Raw genomic sequence first — 24,066 nt, 5'->3', positions numbered from 1 at the left:
ACTGAGAGGAGATGAAATCTTAGATGTGTATGAAAGATTGATAAAAGGCAGGACTCAAAAGGGAAATCAGTCAGACTTTCTAAGCCAGGAGTGGTTTCCTGTTGCATTGCTGAGTAGAAGAAACATAAATAAATAAATAAAAATACATTTTAAATGTTGGGGATTAAATGTTAAATATAATCCCCATCATTTATAAATTGCGGATTAAATGTAATATACATTATGTGGAATGTACGGCGTATGAGGAATCAATGGAGCATATATTGCACAATTGTAGACTGTGCACCATATATCCTGGGATATGTGCCACATTACAGTTTTCCCACATTTATGGCAACACATAATATTATATATATATACATATATATATATGTATATATATACACACAGACACACACACACACACGTCTTACATTGCATTACCCCTCTTTTTTTCACAATGCCCTTTTAGAGTGTGTGTGTGTGTGTGTGTGTGTGTGTGTGTGTGTGTGTGTGTGTGTGTGTGTGTGTGTGTGTGTGTGTGTGTGTGTGTGTGTGTGTGTGTGTGTGTGTGTGTGTGTGTGTGTGTGTGTGTGTGTGTGTGTGTGTGTGTGTGTGTGTGTGTGTGCGTGTGCACGTGTGTGCATGCGTGTGCACATGTGTGCACGTGTGTTTGATGTCTCACTGCAGGATAGTGACCCAAGAGAGACCATAAAGACTTGGGCTTATAGTGTTTGAAGTCAGAGGTTTTTACAGGGCGAGAGAGGTTGAGAGGAGAGTGGGGTGGGGTAGCAAGAGAGAGAGAGTGGGTGGGTTAATATTATGTTTGAAGTCATGTTTGAATTCAAAGGCAATATGGCGATAGAGAGATAGGGGGAAAGAGAGAGAGAGGGGGGAGAGAGAGATGGACAGAAAGAGGGAGGGAGAGAGTGAGGGAGGGAAGGTGTTTCATGTGAATCAAGCAGTTGGTATTTCTGAATCGATGATCTGATAAGTATATGTTTTAAAATATTGAACTGAACTTGACCCTGAGGGATCAGTAGTCTAGAGAGAGAGAGGAGAGAGGAGGGGGCAGAGTGATATAAAAGGAGAGAGGAGTAGGTAGAGTGATATAAAAGGAGAGAGGAGGAGGTAGAGTGATATAAAAGGAGAGAGGAGGAGGCAGGGTGATGTAAAAGGAGAGATGAGGAGGCAGAGTGATATAAAAGGAGAGAGAAGTAGGTAGAGTGATATAAAAGGAGAGAGGAGGAGGTAGAGTGATATAAAAGGAGAGAGGAGGAGGCAGGGTGATGTAAAAGGAGAGATGAGGAGGCAGAGTGATATAAAAGGAGAGAGAAGTAGGTAGAGTGATATAAAAGGAGAGAGGAGGAGGTAGAGTGATATAAAAGGAGAGAGGAGGAGGCAGGGTGATGTAAAAGGAGAGATGAGGAGGCAGAGTGATATAAAAGAAGAGATGAGGAGGTAGAGTGATATAAAAGGAGAGAGGAGGAGGCAGAGTGAGGAGGAGGCAGAGTGATATAAAAGGAGAGAGGAGGAGGCAGACTATAAAAGGAGAGAGGAGGAGGTAGAGTGGTATAAAAGGAGAGAGGAGGGCAGAGTGATATAAAAGGGGGGAGGAGGAGGCAGAGTGATATAAAAGGAGAGAGGAGGTAGAGTGATATAAAAGGAGAGAGGAGGGCAGAGTGATATAAAAGGGGAGAAGAGGAGGCAGGGTGATATAAAAGGAGAGAGGAGGAGGCAGCGATATAAATGGAGAGAGGAGGAGGTAGAGTGATATAAAAGGAGAGAGGAGGTAGAGTGGTATAAAAGGAGAGAGGAGGTAGAGTGATATAAATGGAGAGAGGAGGCAGGGTGATATAAAAGGAGAGAGGAGGTAGAGTGGTATAAAAGGAGAGATGAGGTGGAGTGATATAAATGGAGAGAGGATGAGGTAGAGTGATATAAAAGGAGAGAGGAGGTAGAGTGGTATAAAAGGAGAGAGGAGGTAGAGTGATATAAATGGAGAGAGGAGGAGGTAAAGTGATATAAAAGGAGAGAGGAGGTAGAGTGGTATAAAAGGAGAGAGGAGGTAGAGTGATATAAAAGGAGAGAGGAGGAGATAGAGTGATATAAAAGGAGAGAGGAGGAGGTAGAGTGATATAAAAGGAGAGAGGAGGTAGAGTGGTATAAAAGAAGAGAGGAGGTAGAGTGATATAAAAGGAGAGAGGAGGAGGCAGGGTGATATAAAAGGAGAGAGGAGGAGGCAGTGATATAAATGGAGAGAGGAGGAGGTAGAGTGATATAAAAGGAGAGAGGAGGTAGAGTGGTATAAAAGGAGAGAGGAGGTAGAGTGATATAAATGGAGAGAGGAGGCAGGGTGATATAAAAGGAGAGAGGAGGTAGAGTGGTATAAAAGGAGAGATGAGGTTGAGTGATATAAATGGAGAGATGATGAGGTAGAGTGATATAAAAGGAGAGAGGAGGTAGAGTGGTATAAAAGGAGAGAGGAGGTAGAGTGATATAAATGGAGAGAGGGGGAGGTAGAGTGATATAAAAGGAGAGAGGAGGTAGAGTGGTATAAAAGGAGAGAGGAGGTAGAGTGATATAAAAGGAGAGAGGAGGAGATAGAGTGATATAAAAGGAGAGAGGAGGAGGTAGAGTGATATAAAAGGAGAGAGGAGGTAGAGTGGTATAAAAGAAGAGAGGAGGTAGAGTGATATAAAAGGAGAGAGGAGGAGGCAGTGATATAAAAGGAGAGATGAGGTAGAGTGGTATAAAAGGAGAGAGGAGGAGGTAGAGTGGTATAAAAGGAGAGAGGAGGTAGATTGATATAAAAGGAGAGAGGAGGAGGTAGAGTGATATAAAAGGAGAGAGGAGGAGGTAGAGTGATATAAAAGGAGAGAGGAGGAGGTAGAGTGATATAAAAGGAGAGAGGAGGTAGAGTGATATAAAAGGAGAGAGGAGGTAGAGTGGTATAAAAGGAGAGGAGGAGGTAGAGTGATATAAAAGGAGAGAGGAGGTAGAGTGATATAAAAGGAGAGAGGAGGAGGCAGGGTGATATAAAAGGAGAGAGGAGGTAGAGTGGTATAAAAGAAGAGAGGAGGTAGAGTGATATAAAAGGAGAGAGGAGGAGGCAGGGTGATATAAAAGGAGAGAGGAGGAGGCAGTGATATAAATGGAGAGAGGAGGAGGTAGAGTGATATAAAAGGAGAGAGGAGGTAGAGTGGTATAAAAGGAGAGAGGAGGTAGAGTGATATAAATGGAGAGAGGAGGCAGGGTGATATAAAAGGAGAGAGGAGGTAGAGTGGTATAAAAGGAGAGATGAGGTTGAGTGATATAAATGGAGAGATGATGAGGTAGAGTGATATAAAAGGAGAGAGGAGGTAGAGTGGTATAAAAGGAGAGAGGAGGTAGAGTGATATAAATGGAGAGAGGGGGAGGTAGAGTGATATAAAAGGAGAGAGGAGGTAGAGTGGTATAAAAGGAGAGAGGAGGTAGAGTGATATAAAAGGAGAGAGGAGGAGATAGAGTGATATAAAAGGAGAGAGGAGGAGGTAGAGTGATATAAAAGGAGAGAGGAGGTAGAGTGGTATAAAAGAAGAGAGGAGGTAGAGTGATATAAAAGGAGAGAGGAGGAGGCAGTGATATAAAAGGAGAGATGAGGTAGAGTGGTATAAAAGGAGAGAGGAGGAGGTAGAGTGGTATAAAAGGAGAGAGGAGGTAGATTGATATAAAAGGAGAGAGGAGGAGGTAGAGTGATATAAAAGGAGAGAGGAGGAGGTAGAGTGATATAAAAGGAGAGAGGAGGAGGTAGAGTGATATAAAAGGAGAGAGGAGGTAGAGTGATATAAAAGGAGAGAGGAGGTAGAGTGGTATAAAAGGAGAGAGGAGGAGGTAGAGTGATATAAAAGGAGAGAGGAGGTAGAGTGATATAAAAGGAGAGAGGAGGAGGCAGGGTGATATAAAAGGAGAGAGGAGGTAGAGTGGTATAAAAGGAGAGAGGAGAGTGATATAAAAGGAGAGAGGAGGAGGTAGAGTGATATAAAAGGAGAGAGGAGGTAGAGTGGTATAAAAGGAGAGAGGAGGTAGTGTGGTATAAAGGAGAGAGGAGGTAGAGTGATATAAAAGGAGAGAGGAGGAGGTAGAGTGATATAAAAGGAGAGAGGAGGAGGTAGAGTGATATAAAAGGAGAGAGAAGGTAGAGTGGTATAAAAGGAGAGAGGAGGTAGTGTGGTATAAAAGGAGAGAGGAGGTAGAGTGATATAAAAGGAGAGAGGAGGAGGCAGGTGATATAAAAGGAGAGAGGAGGAGGTAGAGTGATATAAAAGGAGAGAGTGAAATTGTCTCACAAAAGTCTATTGAGCTCAGAGTTGTATTTTTTTCCTTACGTCAGCGTTCTACTGCGTTGGCATGTTTTTATTATCCGTTTAATGAGCTCACTTCACTTCATCTAGTAAAGAGCATCCCGCTCTGCTGCAGCGTGTTTACTACACAGCTGTCAGAGGAGAGTGTTTAGCACCGTGTGGGCCTGTCCTCCACTAATGAAAGTCTTACTCAACTAACAGTCATAGCCCTTTCTGAAACCCTGCCCTCTTTCCTCCAATCTCAGCTGTTGTTGGGTCGAGCAAGGTTTGAGATACGTAGGTGGTCAATTTGTTGATTTAATCAACAAATCTATAAATGTGCAGTCATGCAGAATAGCTTCTTTTTTGTGTGCTTACCAGTGGGGCTGAACTATTAAATACACATTTTATCGAAATCGCATTCATGGCCTAGTCCAATATCCAAATACGGTGCAATATTTGTCAAAGGCCAAATGTGTGTCAAAATACCATTCTAAATGAAGTATTGTGGCGCTGCAGAGCTCGTTTTAATATGTGTTTCGATGAAAATGAGACTAATGATGCAAAAAGTGTCATTCCCTCTGATATAATGAATCATCGCAATCGCAATCAGCTAAAATAATCACAATTACATTTTTGTTTTCCAAAAATCGCTCAGTGATGTGCTTATAATTTTTTCAGGAAATAACTCATATTTGAGCATGGAGGGGAAAAAGCATTACAAATTACTAACCAACAAAGTCTTGGTCGACCAAACCGACTAATGCTAATGGAGTAAGAGGACTAGGGAGCCACTCCTCCAGCATTTTTACGAGTTAACTAGCTCACCAGTGAAAAATCTAACCCAGGTATCCGTGCACCACATGACTCATTATATTTATCATACAGTTCACATCCAGCTTGAGGCACCGCTGAACATCTGAGCTCTACATGACTCATCATTATATTTTAAGTTCACATCCAGCTTGAGGCTGAACATCTGAGCTCTACATGACTCATTATATTTACCATACAGTTCACATCCAGCTTGAGGCTGAACATCTGAGCTCTACATGACTCATTATATTTACCATACAGTTCACATCCAGCTTGAGGCTGAACATCTGAGCTCTACATGACTCATTATATTTACCATACAGTTCACATCCAGCTTGAGGCTGAACATCTGAGCTCTACATGACTCATTATATTTACCATACAGTTCACATCCAGCTTGAGGCTGAACATCTGAGCTCGTACAGATGGAGTTACTTTAGTAATCTACCAATATCCCCTTCTTGCCCTGAGGATATTTTATCCATGAAATCCTAATACAACCAGGGTGCCCATATATATAATTTATGTAGGCCATAAAATATGTATATCTATAAAACTCACACATTAACACTTTAACTGCCGGAAGACGCTTTTAGGCGTCCTTCCCCGCCATGCTCAAGTTGCCGAGGACGCCGTAACTCGTCTTTGATATCAATATTTCAAAAATCTGTGATCGAAATCATATTTTCTTTCCGGAGCCCTGAGATGTACTGGTGAGCTCCCATCAACTGTTTAACGGTTCGAGAGCGCCATCTGGTGGCCGATCGGCAGATCGGCCAAGAGGGAGGGGCTCGCCAAACAGGAAGTGCTCATCCTATGTGCTCCGGGCACTCGCGATCGGTAGCCGGACTCCATCTCAACACACTGGATGATCAATCGCTCGCCCTAACTCAATAAACAACGTTATTTGGACGTATATAGTAGTATACAACCTGGAAATGGTTCTTCAGGATAAACATCCCATAATCGAAAACGGTCTACACCACGCTGATCGTCCAACGGCGCGAGGAAGATACGGTAAGATTCAGCGTTATTTTTGAACGTGTTCGATATAAACTGCTCTGATGAACATATGACCCACACTAGATGAATGATATAACGCTGCCCACGGAATTATAAGCGATCCCCCGCCCATCCGGTCATCATCAGATGATACGTAGAAACTTCTAGAAGTACGTCCAATTGAAATTTTTTATATTGCGCCGATTGCCATCAAACTGTATTTCATCATCAATATAATGCATTTGGGGCTATAGATCACGTTCTGGAGAAAGCTGCAGAAAGAGATGAAAACATACTTATACATTAGACCATATTTTACTATGAATATGTGAATGAAAAAGTTTAACGTTGCTACACAATGAACAATACATATAGGACTTTGAATGGGCCATAATCATGGCAATTTAGCAATAGAATTTAAAAAGTTATAGCCCTGCAAAGAAGGGGTACTTATCCATAGACAAATAGAGCTGGCAACCTATGGTATATCATGAATTTAGCCTTAGGCAATCAAAGTGTTAACACGGTGCTACAAAAAGTTGTTTTCTGTTTAGTTTGTTTGTTGTTTGTTTACATTTTTGCCCTCAAGCACTAGCAAAGAGATCAAATGAACTTATTCTCAACAGGCTACATTTTACTTTCAAACGGATATAATGCAATGGTTTGCTGCTCCCTTTTCATCTTGTAGCGTGACCAACTGCAGGACAGCATGCCGATTTAGCGGGCCAGTAAAATAATACCAAATACAATATATAAAAATAAGGTTTACATAATTTATAAAGCTTTTGCTCTTAAAAGCACAGTAGGCTAAGCAGCAGAAACACTGCAGAACAGAACAGAACTTGTAGGCTGGTAGATAGTTGTTACTGGGTGCTTACTGCTCCCAAAACACAATTTATTAAATCTGAAACAAGGTTTTCAGCACCATGGAGAGTGCCACGTGCCATATAGGACTTTTGAGGAATTTATATTTCTTGCTGGACCTTGCTGCTTAGAGCCTGTATAAGCTGATAAATCTAGTGATCTATGCACAAATCTCTGCAAATCTGCTAGTTACAATTAGATTGTATGAACTAAGCAGGTGAAATGTTTGCAAAGTAAGTATTTAAAGATCGCTATTGCCTATTACTCTGCAACCCGGGCGCAGAGAAGATCAACAATCTACTATACACCCCATTTGGGAATATGAGTCATCTGGACTCCTGTGAGTTGCCAGTGTATTGAACATATGCCGTATGAATATATGGCAAAAGAGTATGCAGGGAACATTAGTCACTGGAATGCCTAGAGACCTTTTTCACACATTAGTGGACGTATTTGCCTAATCTTCACGGGTCTTTACACTGTGATGGAAAAGCAGACAACAATGGGCTGAAGGAACAATATTGTACCATGAAATGTAGTTCTTGGGACTAAAAGTTCAGGGTAATTCTCGGTCGAAACATGACTATAGTCTATTCTATCTTACTATTTTTATTATTGTCTATTTAAAATGTAATCAAACCATAAACAAGGTGGCCTGTTAGATCCTAATGTGAAAAACTGTGACTTTATATGTTTGCACTTTATGTGCTAATTTTATGCCTATCTTTTTTCTGTTGTGAAGCACTTTGAGCTGCAGTTTCTGTATGAAAGGTGCTATACAAATAAAGTTTATTATTATTATTATTAATTATAGATGTACGGGTGTGGTGGGAGGCCCTGTACAGCGGCTACTACTGTATCTAGAGCCTCCTAGCCCTGAGGAGATCTTATATGAAATCCTGCAGTACTAATACTGAATATAGATATGTGGTTGGGGGACTTCTGTCATTGCTCCCACTATATACAGTATTAATGGTAGATAGATGTAGCTTGGGGTGATTTCTACAGTGGGTAGCGGCGTTTCTACCGCGTGCCTCTGAATAGGACTGCTGATTTGGGATTGGCAATTCATTGGGATCTGAATAATAAAACACACTAAATCAACATTCCAATTTGGAGAGATGCATGACTCGATAAATGCCTGCCACACATTTGCTCCCATTCACAATTTATTTGATGTTTTCTTTTATATTTACTTGTTTTTCATATTCAGTATTTTGCAGAGATATCTTTTTATTAAAGACGATCCCAAGCATGTCTCTTTTGTACAGCCATTGATGGGAAGGGGGAAATAATTATCTGGACTGACAACTGACGGTCTCATTGGCTATGTCTCACTGATTGGCTGAATGACGTTGAGCCGCTGCTTTACTCCTCTCATTCAAACCCTACACCGCTCTCTAGTCTGTCTATACTATGCAGGACAGCTGACTGTCTGCAGGCTTTCAGGCTGGTTGCCCCGCTTGGCTTGCTGACAGCTTCTTGACGGACTGAATTACTGGCAGGCCGACAGTCTACTTGCCTGTCTGACTCTCTTGCTGGCTGACTGTCCACTTGATTGATTAACTGATTGGTTGGCCTGCTGGCTGTCTGTCTGACCGACTGGTTGACAGACTGACTGTTGTTCCCGCCTTAATAGCATGGGATCAATACTGTGGTCTGACCCTGCACTCTGCAGATTTGACAGCCAGGCACACTGCACCGCACTGGGGACAAGGTACTGGACACTTGCCAAGTGTGTGTGTGTGTGTGCGTGCGTGCGTGCGTGCGTGCGTGCGTGCTTGCGTGCGTGCTTGCGTGCGTGCTTGCGTGCGTGTGTGCGTTCCAACTCTTCTATACACCCAGACTCAGCCCTACTCAGGGGACATGTTTTAAGTACACTTGTTGGAAGTCACTGAGGTCGTACACTTAAAGAAAGCCAACTGCAGGGTTCCCACAGACATTGCAAAATGAAATTCAAGGACCTTTAAGTACTTTTCCAAGCACTATATTTAATTTTCAAGGATGTCACTTGAAGGATACAATTCCCTTTTAAATGCGTTTTAAGCATCTTCTTGGCCTGCTTGCCAGCTATAGCAAGCTAGAGCATCACACGCAAAGAAATGAGGAAAAGCAGTTGGAGCGCGCAAGACAGCGACTCGTCAGATTTGATTAAAACAGAACAAAATAAATGAGATTTCTTGATTCAGAACAATTTGATCATGGATGAACAAAACATTCAATGCAAATGGTTGATTAGAATTTCAAGGACTTTTTAAGCACCTTGTTAAAAAATTTGCTGTTTTCAAGGAATTCCAATTATTATTATTTTTTTATCAAGCACTTTAAGCACTTCAAGGACCTTGTGCGAACCCTGCAACTGACACCTGTTAAGCAGAGTTGGTTGGGAAATATGATTGTAATAACATAATGGACCTTTAGTTTGCTTTAGGTACAGTGGTAGTGGACAGTGTGTTACAGACTATAGCCAGTCTGGGGGTTTAGTTAAGCAATCCCCCGTCTGAAACAAATCAGCTGACCTTTGTTGGTGATCAGTTCCCGCTTGTAGTGTACAGTGATAGTGTACAGTGATACAGTGGTAGTGTACAGTGATAGTGTACAGTGATAGTGTACAGTGATAGTGTACAGTGATAGGGTACAGTGATACAGTGGTAGTGTACAGTGATAGTGTACAGTGATAGTGTACAGTGATAGGGTACAGTGATACAGTGGTAGTGTACAGTGATAGTGTACAGTGATAGTGTACAGTGATAGGGTACAGTGATACAGTGGTAGTGTACAGTGATAGTGTACAGTGATAGTGTACAGTGATATGGTACAGTGGTAGTGTACAGTGATAGTGTACAGTGATAGTGTACAGTGATAGGGTACAGTGATACAGTGGTAGTGTACAGTGATAGGATACAGTGATAGTGTACAGTGATACAGTGGTAGTGTACAGTGATAGTGTACAGTGATAGTGTACAGTGATAGGGTACAGTGGTAGTGTACAGTGATAGTGTACAGTGATAGTGTACAGTGATAGGGTACAGTGGTAGTGTACAGTGATAGTGTACAGTGATAGTGTACAGTGATAGGGTACAGTGGTAGTGTACAGTGATAGGGTACAGTGGCAGTGTACAGTGATAGGGTACAGTGGTAGTGTACAGTGATAGGGTACAGTGGTAGTGTACAGTGATAGTGTACAGTGATAGTGTACAGTGGTAGTGTACAGTGATAGTGTACAGTGATAGGGTACTGTCATGTACGAAGGTCTGTTGACCACACAATATAGTAACTGGAGCCGGCTGCACATGAGCAAAAAACAGCCTCTCTCAGTAATTGCTTTCAAAATAGTCCCGGGCAGGTAGGTAATAATAAACACAAGACGTTGTTCCAAAAATAGTAAATTATATTTATTATGCAGGGTAGGGATTTAAACCTCCACTGATATTTAAATAGGCAACAAAGGGAAAAAACAACCCACAAACAATTAACAAACAGGGAGAGGGATAAAGGGAGAACACACAAGGTAAGTATAATACAAAGTAAACTAGATAAGCGCCCACAGACACTCACCAACCAGCCAGAGGTTGGTACTGGGAAAACCCCCAGCAAAGGTACCAAAGGTACAATTCCACACTCAGTGGGATTAGGCCTAAAGCCAACAAGAGAATACTTACTCCAATGGAGGAGTGGCGCAGAGGCCAACAATATCTATATACATATACCAGTACTTTAGTCCACCCGAAGCAGTAGATAAGCACAGTATCAATTCCACCACAGTGGCAAACAATGGCAACCTCACTCTACTCTGGTCACTGGCAATTGACAGAATGAGGCGCCCAGACGTGTGTGTGCTGTCAGGTATTTGTCTACCCGCCCCTCTCGAGGTGATTGCCATCAGCTGTCATTCATTAGGCAATCAGCACTCTTCAGTGTAGGGACGGGCAGCACCTGACAGGGAGAGAAAAGAGACAGCATTAGCTCTCATGTTCACACACACACACACATCACATACAAAACACAACACATTAATTATACTAACCTGATGTTCAGAAAGTGTCATAAATACAGTAATAATGGTAATGACCAACCCACGTACCCAGGTAGCCTGTACGTTAATGCCAAGCAAGCAGTGCAAAAATGCTTCCGCATTCGTCACCGCACGCTAGTGCGGTAAAGCGCCCTTCTTTTCAGACAAATGCTACCGTGCGTGCACCGGCGGCGGCGTGCTCGCTCAGGTGCGTGCGTGCGCCGGCGTGCTCGCGCGAGGTGCCCGCGCATGCGCATGAGATCCCGCCTTGAGCGGAGCTCAATATATATAAGTCACCGCCCCTTATTCAGTATCTACCAATAGCTCAATTGGCAAGGACACATGGCTGTGGATCCTATGGCTTGTTTGCTGGCGAGTTCGAATCCCATCGAAAATATTTTTTAACGTGATTTTTTTTTAACGTGTATTATTTCGCCGGTTAAGGTTATTTCGCCGGTTAAGGTTAGGCATGGTTAAGGTTAAGGTTAAGGTTAGGCATTGTTTCGGAGTTGGTTAAGGTTAGAATGGTTAAGTTTAGGCGCTGTTAAGGAGCTGGTTAAGGTTAGAGTTTGTCAAAGAGAATGGCAATATAATTTCTATGGTTAAGGTTAGGCATGGTTTCGGAGTTGGTTAAGGTTAGAACGGTTAAGTTTAGGCGTTGTTAAGGAGCTGGTTAAGGTTAGAGTTTGTCAAAGAGAATGGCAATAGACAGCCTATTTCCGCGCGACCTGGGCGCTGGGCGGCGGAAAATGAAAGGCGCATTACTGCATGCCACTACGGGAAATTTTTGCACTGCTTGCTTGGCATAAAGCTACACGCACCCAGGTACGTCACAGGTACAGTGGTAGTGTACAGTGATAGGGTACAGTGGTAGGGTACAGTGATACAGTGGTAGTGTACAGTGATAGGGTACAGTGGTAGTGTACATTGATAGGGTACAGTGGTAGGGTACAGTGATACAGTGGTAGTGTACAGTGATAGGGTACAGTGGTAGTGTACAGTGATAGGGTACAGTGGTAGTGTACAGTGATAGGGTACAGTGGTAGGGTACAGTGATACAGTGGTAGTGTACAGTGATAGGGTACAGTGGTAGTGTACAGTGATAGGGTACAGTGATCAGGTGCAGTGGTAGGGTACAGTGATATGGTACAGTGGTAGGGTACAGTGATACAGTGGTAGTGTAAAGTGATAGGGTACAGTGCAGGGGCGGATTTAGGATTATAGGAGATCCGGGGCTTAGCCCAGATAGGTGCCCCCTATTCATGTAACAATGATGAACTGTAAAAAAAAAAAAATCATTTTTTTTTTTTTTTTTTTTTTAATAGATTCGGGGCTTTTCAGAAAACATTCGGGGCTTGAGCCCCAGTAGCCACCCCCTAGCTCCGCCCCAGTGGTAGTGTACAGTGGTAGGGTACAGTGACCAGGTGCAGTGGTAGTGTAAAGTGATAGGGTACAATGGCAGTGATATGGTACAGGGGTAGTGTACAGTGGTAGGGTAGCGTGATAGTTAGTAGTTAATTTAATGTATAATTAAATATTATAAATTGTATGTGTGGCCTATATACCTTGCATGTGCCATTTATTTTAGAGAGAGAGAGAGAGAGATAATGTGCTCTATGTGCTCATTTAAAATACCATGCCCCTCATGCACAGGTGTGTGAGCACCTTGGCAAACAGCCCCTCGCAAAGCAGCAGTGTACATAGACTCGAAGACGCTGAGAGAAGAAGATCAATATCTTTTGAGGAGGTTAAAAGACTCGAGGAGCAGCACCAGCTGTTTGCCACTCACGCTGAGTCACACTTTATTTATTCACTCTCCGTTTCTCTATCTGCGGTGACGATGACCCATCTTGAAGGGTGGAAGGTATAGGAGGGAGAGCTTAAAAGAGCGTGTCCTCTGGCATTCTCCGACGTTCATTACCGTGTTAATGTACAGCGCATTGATCTCCACGCCGGGGTTCAGACCGGGGACCCGAGTCGCAGCTATTTAGTCTTCTGTCCTGGAGCACCGGGCTCATTAAAACATGCTCCTGCTCGTGTTGGAGCTGACTGTGTAGTCCCCCAGAATCCATACAGAGAGGAGGGTTTAACACATATACATACACTCTCTCTCTCTCTCTCTCTCTCTCTCACACGCTGTCTCTCACATGCTGTCTCTCTCTCTCTCTTTCTCTCTCATTCTCGCTATCTCTTTCTCTCTCTCTCTCCCACTCTCCTTCCCTTGTTCTCTCTCTCCCTCTTCCCATATCTCCTCCGTCCACCTCTCTCTCTCTCTCTCTCTCTCTCTCTCTCTCTCTCTCTCTCTCTCTCTCTCTCTCTCTCTCTCTCTCTCTCTCTCTCTCACATATCACAGAATGAGCATGCCCCTCTCTCCCTCCCCTGATCTCTCTCTCTCTCCCTCCCTCTTAATCGCTCTCTCTCTATCTCTCTCCCTCTCTCTCTGCAGGGTGGCTCCATCAAGAACCGTGACACTCTGGGTTGTCTGGAGCTCGTGGAGAGCAGCCAGTCGGAGTTCGGCTTCCAGCTGTCCATCCAGGACTGCTCCGATCAGAAGTGGACCATCACTAACATCCTAACGGTCCTGCCTCAGTGACCCGGCGTCCCGCCAGCATGCTGAAATAACACCCTGACGCCATGCTGATGCCCTAATGAGAGACAGATGGAGAGAGTAAACTGTGGCTCTTGTCAGTAATGGTTTGGCACAACACTGACTGACCTTCCCTACCACAGAGATCAGAATGACACCTCTCACTCAACTACTGCCGGTGAAGTCTACTGTAGTTCAAATGAGGAAGTACCACTGCTGTCTCAACACAGAGGAATGGAACGATTCCATGTCAGAAATATTTGGACTATTAGTGACTATTACTAATATGTTGACAGTCTTATAATGACATCCTGATCCACCTGTCTCATTGATAAGAAATACCTTAAGAGACCGGTGGAAAGTATTGATTATACTTTATTATATCCCCAATTTCCTCTCAACAGATATCTCTTCGAGGAAACGTGCAATGGAGGAAATACAGGACTTATTTCTGTTGACGTGATAAGAAACGCGGTTCGTCAACATTAGGAGGCCTGCTGCAGATTCTGTGGAAGAAGAAGAAGCAGCCGCTTTCTCCCACAAGCCCTCTCGGGACGGGACTCGGTCGGCACACAGATTTCCCCATCACAGATGGACCGACACGACCCACCGCAATGTCCAGAGTGGAACAAAACCCTGAATGACCCACAATCTTTTTCCTTTTTTTTTTTTTTTATCTACTTTTTCTCCCCATTTTCAATTTCGTATTATCCAATTCTACCCTCCCCTGTCTCGAACGTTGCTAGACCATGCCTCCCACTGGTCGGCTGCAATGTGGACCAAGCCTTGCATCACGTGTCCCCTCCGGTACACGAGGAGGCAGCTGTCGCATCTTTTAACCTGCACAGCGCAATCTCTCAGCGGCGAGGAGTAACGCGTGGGAGGCTCACGCTGCCCCCGTTGCTTCCTGATTCTGCTGTACAGGCGCACCAACCGACCTGTAGGAGTCGCTGTCCACAACGTCCGATCCCCACCCACCGGCTTTCCCACCCCCTAATACTGCCAATTGTATTAGTATGAACGACCAGCCAAACTGCGCCACTTAGCCGCCCCAATCTTTTTCCTTTTCTTAGTTTTTTTGTGGTAGAGAAGTCCGCTTCGAGTGCTGCTCCTGCTGCTACTGCACACAGAGAAATAGACTATGTACTGCAACCCACGCGTTGAACCGACGTGGAAATATGTCCCACACTACGTTGAAGCATATCGCAAGCTTAAGTCACAAACGGGCAATCACCGACATAGTGACCAACACTGGGATCACAGTGACCTTTCTATTGCAACAAGAGAGTGTCCTGGGGAGAGTTGAATTTAGGGAGAGTGTCCTGGGGAGGGTTGAATTTAGGGAGAGTGTCCTGGGCAGGGTTGAATTTATGGAGAGTGTCCTGGGGAGGTTTGAATTTAGAGAGAGTGGCCGGGGGAGGCTTGAATTTAGGGAGAGTGGCCTGGGGAGGGTTGAATTTAGAGGGGGTGGCCTGGGGAGGGTTGAATTTAGAGAGAGTGGCCTGGGGAGGGTTGAATTTAGGGAGAGTGGTCTGGGGAGGGTTGAATTTAGGGAGAGTGGCCTGGGGAGGGTTACATTTAGAGAGTGGCCTAGGGAGGGTTGAATTTAGGGAGAGTGGCCTGGGGAGGGTTGAATTTATGGAGAGTGGCCTGGGGAGAGTTGAATTTAGAGAGTGGCCTGGGGAGGCTTGAAATTTGGAGAGTGGCCTAGGGAGGGTTGAATTTAGGGAGAGTGGCCTGGGGGGGTTGAATTTATGGAGAGTGGCCTGGGGAGGGTTGAATTTAGAGAGTGGCCTGGGGAGGATTGAATTTAGGGAGAGTGGCCTGGGGAGGTTTGAATTTAGGGAGTGTCCTGGGGAGGATTGAATTTAGGGAGAGTGTCCTGGGGAGGGTTGAAATTAGGGAGAGTGTCCTGGGGAGGGTTGAATTTAGGGAGAGTGTCCTGGGGAGTGAGCATTTAGGGAGAGTGGTCTGGGGAGGGTTGAATTTAGGGAGAGTGGCCTGGGGAGGGTTGCATTTAGAGAGAGTGGTCGGGGGAGGGTTGAATTTAGGGAGAGCGGCATAGGGAGGGTTGAATTTAGAGCCTCAGGCTCCGAAGCAGGCGCACAGTCAGCCTGTTACTTTGATTTACTACTACAGATTGTGTTTATCCCTTTTTCCCTTTGGATAGCTACAGCTTTTTCTTATTATCTTGAGGAAGTTACTTTTAAGAGAGATATAGATATGATTCAGCCCTGCTGCATATTAGAAAAGTAAAGGATCTCATGATTCGAAATTTGATGGAAAATTGTTCCATGAACTGGCGTTAAACCAAAAGAAATAAAGGCTGTTCCACGGTCCCTGCCGGCGCGTGACTCTCTGGAGTGAAAGATCAATAGAAACCGCTCTAGTCAAGGGAGGAATACAGATGAATATTTGTCTCTCGGGACAGATAATTCAGAGGACATGTTCCTCAGGGAGGAGGGGCCATGTGTCTCTGTCACCATTACAGAGATAGAAGTGTCCTGGAGTGGATTGGACCGTTACCAACACATTAACCGACTTGCCACAATGGCCCCAGGCTGCTGATAAACGAGTGCCCAGGACTAATACAGGCTGTGTCTGTTGAAGAGACGCTGCAGATGGACAGACCTTGCTTGCAAACGGACCATCAGTGACCTAATGAGTTGTACAACAGTGACCCTCAGAGGGTTAAGAACATTGCCTTGCCCCCTGCTGGCGATTTCAAGTCTTGCGTCCTGTAGTAACTTTAACGACTCGTTCGAAAATAATAGGTTCTCAAACTTTTTTTTTGTCTTGCCCTGGGAAGAACCAGTCTAATGGAAGCATGCGAGGACCCGACAAAAACAAGACCGCGACCCATTCTGGGTCTCGACCTTTTAGCTTAAGAAATGTCCCTAGACAGTCCTGGCACAATGAATATATAATATATAATTATATCAGACAATCGTGTGGATGTGTGACACTCTGCTCATATGAGGGTCGGATAAGAGTGTGCTCTGAAATTGAGTACCTCAGACAAAGAACCATATAAGTCTGTTTGACGTTTTCAGACTTTATTACCTAAAGATGGTGAGTTAGAGTGTTGTGTTCACTTACAGTAGAGGTTGAGTACTTTCTGGTGATATATCACATTCACACTCACCAAGTGATTTGGATTGATTTTACAACTGCAAATACATGGGCTGTCCAAAAACATGTCTTGACGAACTTATATGTACTTCCGTGCAAGCGTACAGACAAGAGAGATACAGGTAAAACAAAAGATATGTAATTGGTGTATACACTCGGTAGCCAGGGGGGCGTCTATTCTTAACCCAAACGGTTCATGCGTTTTGCGAATCTGATTGGCCACTGACGTTTCTGGTCATGTGACATGTGCGCCCAATCGCGTGACTCGCCCATTTCCGCCTCGACCAGCAGCAAACCGTAACCCTAACCCTAACCGTTCTATCGCCATGCTCTAAGACAAACTCTAACCTTAACCAACTTCGAAAGCGTGCCTAAGCTTAACCGGGGAAAGAACTTGCCGTCACACGATTGGTGCGACCAGAAACATCAGTGGCCAATCGGAGCGCAAAACGGGAACGCGGAAGCATGCACCGGTTGGGTTAAGAATACAGGCAGCCAGGGGCAAAGCAAAAGTGAGAGAGGGGACTTTCGAGTCCGATGGAGTTGGTGAAATTGATCCTATCTCAAACCACGCCTTCTTTTATTGATCCTCCAATCACAACTGTTGTTTAAGAAAAGAGGGCAGGGTTTGAGATAGGATAGATGGGTAGAAACGCTGTCCTTTGGCTAATTCCGGGGCGTGCATCTGAATTAGTTTGCTCGGTAGCGGGGCTTGTCGGCTGATAGTTTGAACCTGAGTAATGACCACCCTGGGTGGAGGCTGTGTGGTCGTTGCCAGCATGAATTACAGCCATGACGACTGATTAGAATCAGACCTGAGCAGCATAGTTGTTGAATCACATAAAGGAATGCTTGATGTTCTCTTATCTCGCTATTGATGTGTTCGTGTGAGAATGCAGTGGGCAAGAACAAGCACACGTCAAGTTATTAAAAAATATTATTGAAACGTTCAAATCAGTGTCACCAGGCAGAGGAGGGTCGCCAGTGGCCTCACAGCCACTGACTAAACACCAGTGAGTGTAGCGGCTAAAAGGCTGCTCCTTCAAATCCTGTGGCCCACGGAGGCCTGATGACGTGGCTAATTAGGAGCCTAAATCCTACTGCTGTGTCCTTGAGCAAGGCACCAAATTACTGTAAGTCCACTGGTACAGCGCTGTGTGTGTGTGTGTGTGTGTGTGTGCGTGTGCGTGTGCGTGTGTGTGTGTGTGTCCATCCACTCAAGCGTGCATACCGTATCTTTATAATGTGTGTGCACGTGTGAGGGGAATCAAAACTAGGGATGCACGATAATTATCGGGCCGATAATTATTGGGCCGATATCAGCAATTATGACGTCATCCCGATAAACTCGATAACGTTATTGATAGCTCCGATAATATATAATACATTTTTTGGTTCAAAGAAATCCGGTGTGGGTGGATTTGGATGAAGGGCGCTTGTTTTTATTATAGCCTCCTCCCGTTTTGCCAGTACTGTGGTACGACTGACAGCGTGTGGTTTAGGAACAGGGAGTTTTTCACAAATCCAGCGCTCCCTTTCTTGGCTGTGACGTAGTCACGTTACATTCGGAGGCAGACAGTCGATCTGCCAATTACGTCCCACCGCTTGCACCCAGCTCTTCTTCTTACCACCAATCAGAAGCTCTTGTTCGTTTATTTACCTCCGGATTGTCTGCCATTATTAGCTCAGGCTAATAACGTTAGCTCCCCGCCAGCCACATTGACAAGTACCAGCGCTTATACATTACTGGCAAATGTCTTGTTGCACTTGTGGCAACGAGCGTTGTCAGCATCGACTTTAGTAAAATAGACCCAGACTTTTGAACGTTTCATTCTGTCCGCCATGATGAGAGCAGAGCTGTCTGTACTCGGCAGCACCCGTGTGTGTGTGTGTGTGTGAGTGAGTGTGTGTGTGAGCACAGCCCGCTCCTCGCGCAGGCAGAGACACCGAGGCAGGAGAGATATAGAAAACGTAACAAGATTAGTTTGTGACGTTTAAATTCCTCAAAAAAAAAACTCCATAATTTCTCAAGTACCGATAGCAGTACCGATGACGTCGGAGCTTATAAATACTAAAAAAAAAATTTATCAAAAAAAAAATATATATATATATACATTTTTAAAAATAAATTATAATACAATAAATACCGGTTATCGATATCGGTTATCGGCTTGAGGAGCATAAAGTTATCGGTATCGGTGTAAAAAAAATCAATATCGTGCATCCCTAATCAAAACGACCATATTTACTCCAATTCTGTTTTATTCTATTAAAGCTTTGTTCCTTCAGAAAACGTTATTGGTGAGGTTGTGGTGCACTCCAGGTATCACCTGAGGTATCACCCAGGTATCACCCAGGAATCACCCAGGAATCACCCAGGAATCACCCAGGAATCACCCGAGGTATCACCCAGGAATCACCCAGGAATCACCCAGGAATCACCCAGATATCACCTGAGGTATCACCTGAGGAATCACGCAGGAATCACCAGAGGTATCACCTGAGGAATCACCCAGGTATCACCTGAGGTATCACCTGAGGTATCACCCAGGTATCACCCAGGTATCACCTGAGGAATCACCTGAGGAATCACCCAGGAATCACCAGAGGTATCACCTGAGGAATCACCCAGGTATCACCTGAGGTATCACCCAGGTATCACCTGAGGAATCACCCAAATTTAACAAGGAGGTGGAGAGCAGGTAAACAGATGTTTACACACTCTTCTCGTTAGAATCAAGCGGAGGGAGGTTGAAAAGGGGAATACTAAAATGTGTAACAAGACAACGCCATCGTCATCGTACTCTCTCAAATCTCCTGCTCTGTGTGTGCGTGTGTGTGCGTGTGCGTGTGTGTGTGTGTGTGTGTGTGTGTGTGTGTGTGTGTGTGTGTGTGTGTGTGTGTGCGTGTCTAGGGGGGAATTGCGTGACCCAAAGCTAATAGATGTTAGGAAATGTCCTGTGGAACGACACAGGGTCTGATCGGTCTGTTTTCATTTCGTTTTTTTGTGAGAATAAACTGTTTGAATGTATTTTTCAGTGAGTTCGGCTTTTGTTAATTTGAGACGTATAACACTACTGGTTAATTATTTACCCATTTTGCTCATTTGTATTCGCAATGCTTCACGAGTTACAACACAATGAAAATAGTTTGATTAAATATTTAAACCCCCAATGGTACAATCAGTCCAACCTCCAAATTATCAACAATCGTTGATCATTCACAATTCACTATTAATCCCTACAATTATTGTATTCAAAACTACTCTTGTGCTTTTTTATGATTAAGTGCCATAAGGCAGATTGAGCAGGTTGGTAGCTTCTCGAGCACTGGAACTGTATAGATTGTATTGGCTACTATGTAGCATCTATTATGGAACCCTTCGCTCTTACGAGAGACGTGTCGGAAACAACACAGGATGCGTGGAACTCACCACACATGGAATCGCTGCTTTTTTCATTTTTTGCTTTTTTTCCAAACACACCCACCATGCATTGGATGAGGTACAACACGCATCCTGTGCTATTTCCAACACGTCTTTTACGAGTGTTTTTTAGTTTTATCCTTCTGTTCTTTTCCGTGGCTCAGGTTCGTAGATCCTGAAGACCCTCTTAATGGTATACCTCGATTTACGAGGAGCTGTTAAATATCAAGTTATGAAAACGTCTAAGCTATTTCATTAGTGTATTTAAATGGGATATTTATAAGCACCTACAATAAAAATAAAAAAAAATGCTGATGGCAAAACTTTGTCCCGTGTCACCCTCTGTCTTGTCGTATGAATAACTAATTAAGGGCCAACAAGCACACCGGCCCAGCAAGCCAAAGGCAGGGGTTCTTCTTCATGCAATGACCCAAATAACACTCTCACCTTATTCGGACCCAAACGCTCCACTTCAGACAGCAGGAGCACATACCCCAAACAGTTTTTTATGACTCAGATATATTAAAACAACAAGGGACAACAGCACTGAGGCGTGTTGAAAAGACGAGAGCCTCAGCCAACACCGGAAGCTTGGCCCCGGAAACTGTTGAAAGGTCGATACGTCACGACTTATCAACCAAATCGGACCCAGACAGCATTCTCTTACACAGAGTTGGACGGCATAGATAGATAGTTAGATAGATACAATAGATACTGTAGATACAGTAGATAGAGGGCGGCTGGGTGGCGTAGCGGAGATTGCGCTCGTCACCAATGCAAGAGACTCCAGTCTCGACTCCCCGAGTCAGCGTTGCCTCCGACTTGGGCCAGTCGTCATACTATCTCAATTGGCAGAGGTAGCGGGTGGAAAGTCGATGGGTGGGGATTGGACATTGTGGACAGCGACTCCTACAGGTCGGTTGGGTGACGCCTGCACAGCAGAGACAGGAAGTATCAGGGGCAGCGTGAGCCTCCGACACGTTACACCTCGCCACTGAGAGTCCACGCTGTCTGGTGAAAAGATGCGACAGGCTGCCTCCTTGTGTACCGGAGGGGACACGTGATGCAAGGCTTCTATCCTCACTACAGCCGACCAGTGGGAGGCATAGTCTAGCAACGTTCAAGACAGGGGATGGGAGAATTGGCTATATGAAATTGGGATGGGAGAAAAATAGGAGGAAATAAGGAGAAAAAGTGGATAAAAAAAAGATACAGTAGATAGATAGATAGATAGATAGATAGATAGATAGATAGATAGATAGATAGATAGATAGATAGATAGGTAGGTAGGTAGGTAGGTAGGTAGGTAGGTAGGTAGGTAGGTAGGTAGGTAGGTAGGTAAGTAGGTAGATAGATAGATAGCCCTCCGTAATGCTAAATTAGCAAAAAAGAATACGCAGTCCTCTAAATAGGAGCAGAGGCAGATGCTTCTCTGCTGAACTCTTTAAGAGTTTGGAAATCATGAAACATGTATGAGATGGCACTCTCGAAGTACGACTAGCATCAGGCCCGGTAATGCTGCTGTTTACTCGCCCACGTAAAACTCATTTGCATGTATGCACTGCACACACACACACACACATTCATCATTTAAAGCGGGAGGAATATGAATATGACAGCACAGAAGTTGCTGTGTAGTGGCATTCATTATAAGTAACGTGGTAGAGGAACTGGATAGCAAAGGATTAGCAGTAATAAGATTACTGTAAACTGATTTTAAAAAGACAATGATCATATTGACAGAGCCATACATATTCTATATGTGTTTATTTGGTGGATTACAAAATGCAAAACAGTATCTTGCTGAGAGATTATATGTACATCATTCTATGAATTTTAGAATAATGGATTATAAAGGTTGTGAAACTACTGTAATATACTATAATGTATTTTTATTTTATTTACCCAGGTGAGATTCGTTCACTCTTCTCCAACAACATCCTGCTTCAGACTTACACATACAGTTACGTACATTAACCCTTTCTGCGCCAAACCCGAGATTTCTCGGGTTTCAAATCCAACCGCTGAGCGCCAAACCTGAGATTTCTCTGGTTTTGATCCTTTTCTCTTTTTTTCGATTTTCCCATTCTAAACACTCGCGCGGACCTGCCTGTGTCTCCCTGGCACCGCTGCCTACATTCAAATTGCAATGACGATTGAATCCTGACAGGTGGCCGTATCGCCTACCTTTTGAACTGGGTCTCTAAGGTGTCTCTCAGTGCCTCTGTGCCTCTGGCTGCAGGAATCCCCTCTCCCTCAAAGTGAATCAGCACACAGCCATCTGTCAGGATTTGTTCGCCTGAAACCTATTGTTTCCCGTATTATAGCCGGGCCCAATGCACACGAGTAATGGCAACCGCAATGGAACTACTGGGATTATTCATTTTGGAATACCTTCTGACTAAGGTAAGGTCTATTTTAGGTCTATTTTACTGAACCTTTGTAAAACGCCCCCCCCCCCCCCCCCCCCCCTTGATGATTTTGTGAAGAAACATCTATATATGGTATATACCTTTGATTTGGAAATAATATAGGTTTCAGGCGAGCAACCGAACCATTTGTGCATATGCATATAACACGTCATATCTCGCAATCTAGAAAAACAGAGGAAGGGACACTGGTTCAATCTTTGACTGCAACGCTGGTTCTCTTTCAGTCAACTCTATTTGACACAACTCACTCTATAGGAATAGCATCCACGCATGAGATTGGCTTGAAGTACTTATACTGTACATACATAAGAACCAATCCCTTCGGGGGAGCTCCCGTAGCTCACCACATATCTCGGCGCTATTTCTGCGTCGGGGAAAACCGTGCTCGTCACGGATCTGGGGGACACGAGTTCGATTCCCGGACCCGCCGTCATTTCTCAGATTGTCTTCCCCTGCTCTACATCCCATTTCAACCTGTTTCTGTCGGTCATGCTTGACCAGAAAAGCGATAAACGCTAAAAAATTAAGTAAAAAAAAAAAAAAAAAAAAAAAAAACCATAGAGACAGCCCCTCTTCCCTATAAGAATCAATCCCTTCATAGAGACAGCCCCTCTTCCCTATAAGAACCAATCCCTTCATAGAGACAGCCCCTCTTCCCTATAAGAACCAATCCTTTCATAGAAACAGCCCCTCTTCCCTATAAGAACCAATCCTTTCATAGAAACAGCCCCTCTTCCCTATAAGAACCAATCCCTTCACAGACGGCCCCTAATCCCTATAAGAACCAATCCCTTCACAGAAACAGCCCCTCTTCCCTATAAGAACCAATCCCTTCACAGAAACAGCCCCTCTTCTCTAATAAGAACCAATCCCTTCACAGAAACAGCCCCTCTTCTCTAATAAGAACCAATCCCTTCAGAAACAGCCCCTCTTCCCTATACGAACCAATCCCTTCATAGAGACTGCCCATCTTCCCTTTTTACACAGTGCCTCCTTACAGAGTATTATTGGATGTATATACCCACTCAAGCTTCAAGAACATCACCATGACAGCTTCCCACCCTGTCTGTGTACTGGAGGTGTATCCACGACAACCTCCTCATAAGAAGGCAGGACGACTCTACACCTTCATTTACACCTCATAAATATTCCCCCGACTTTCATAACATTGAAGGCACTGTAACGCAGCACTCTGCACTCCTGGTGAACCGCGAGAGTGTACACAATAATAAGCACACAAACAACATCAATACATTCAAGCGCACAGTGTTGCTATAGCGATGCAGGGTGATGAATGCCAACAAGGCTCTGGGACCTTGATGGGACGCAGCAATGATGCCGTTTTGACCTTTTCCCTCATGGCTCATTGGTTCCCTGTGCTGCCAAGGGACCAAGGAGACTTAATTGGAGGGTAACACTTCGTTAACACTGTTGTCGGCTAACCACAGAAACATAATTGAAGTCTGAGTGCAGCCATAAATCAGGGGTATTAA

At 44.2% G+C, this 24,066-nt stretch overlaps 1 protein-coding gene across 1 annotated transcript in view; it reads left to right on the top strand.

Annotated features, from left to right (window-relative positions):
• Positions 1 to 13,714, top strand: part of galnt18a (UDP-N-acetyl-alpha-D-galactosamine:polypeptide N-acetylgalactosaminyltransferase 18a) — a 255,800-nt gene extending 242,086 nt beyond the window's left edge. Inside the window, exon 11 of the mRNA XM_084335039.1 lies at positions 13,445 to 13,714. Coding sequence (XP_084191165.1) covers positions 13,445 to 13,591 — 147 coding nt within the window. The 3' untranslated portion in view covers positions 13,592 to 13,714. The remainder of the gene's footprint in view (positions 1 to 13,444) is intronic.
• The last annotated feature ends 10,352 nt before the right edge of the window (positions 13,715 to 24,066 follow it).

The sequence above is a fragment of the Notolepis coatsorum genome, assembly GCF_963971535.1.
Source record: "Notolepis coatsorum genome assembly, chromosome: 18".
NCBI lineage: Eukaryota > Metazoa > Chordata > Actinopteri > Aulopiformes > Paralepididae > Notolepis > Notolepis coatsorum.
This window is presented reverse-complemented; position numbering and strand designations above follow the sequence as displayed.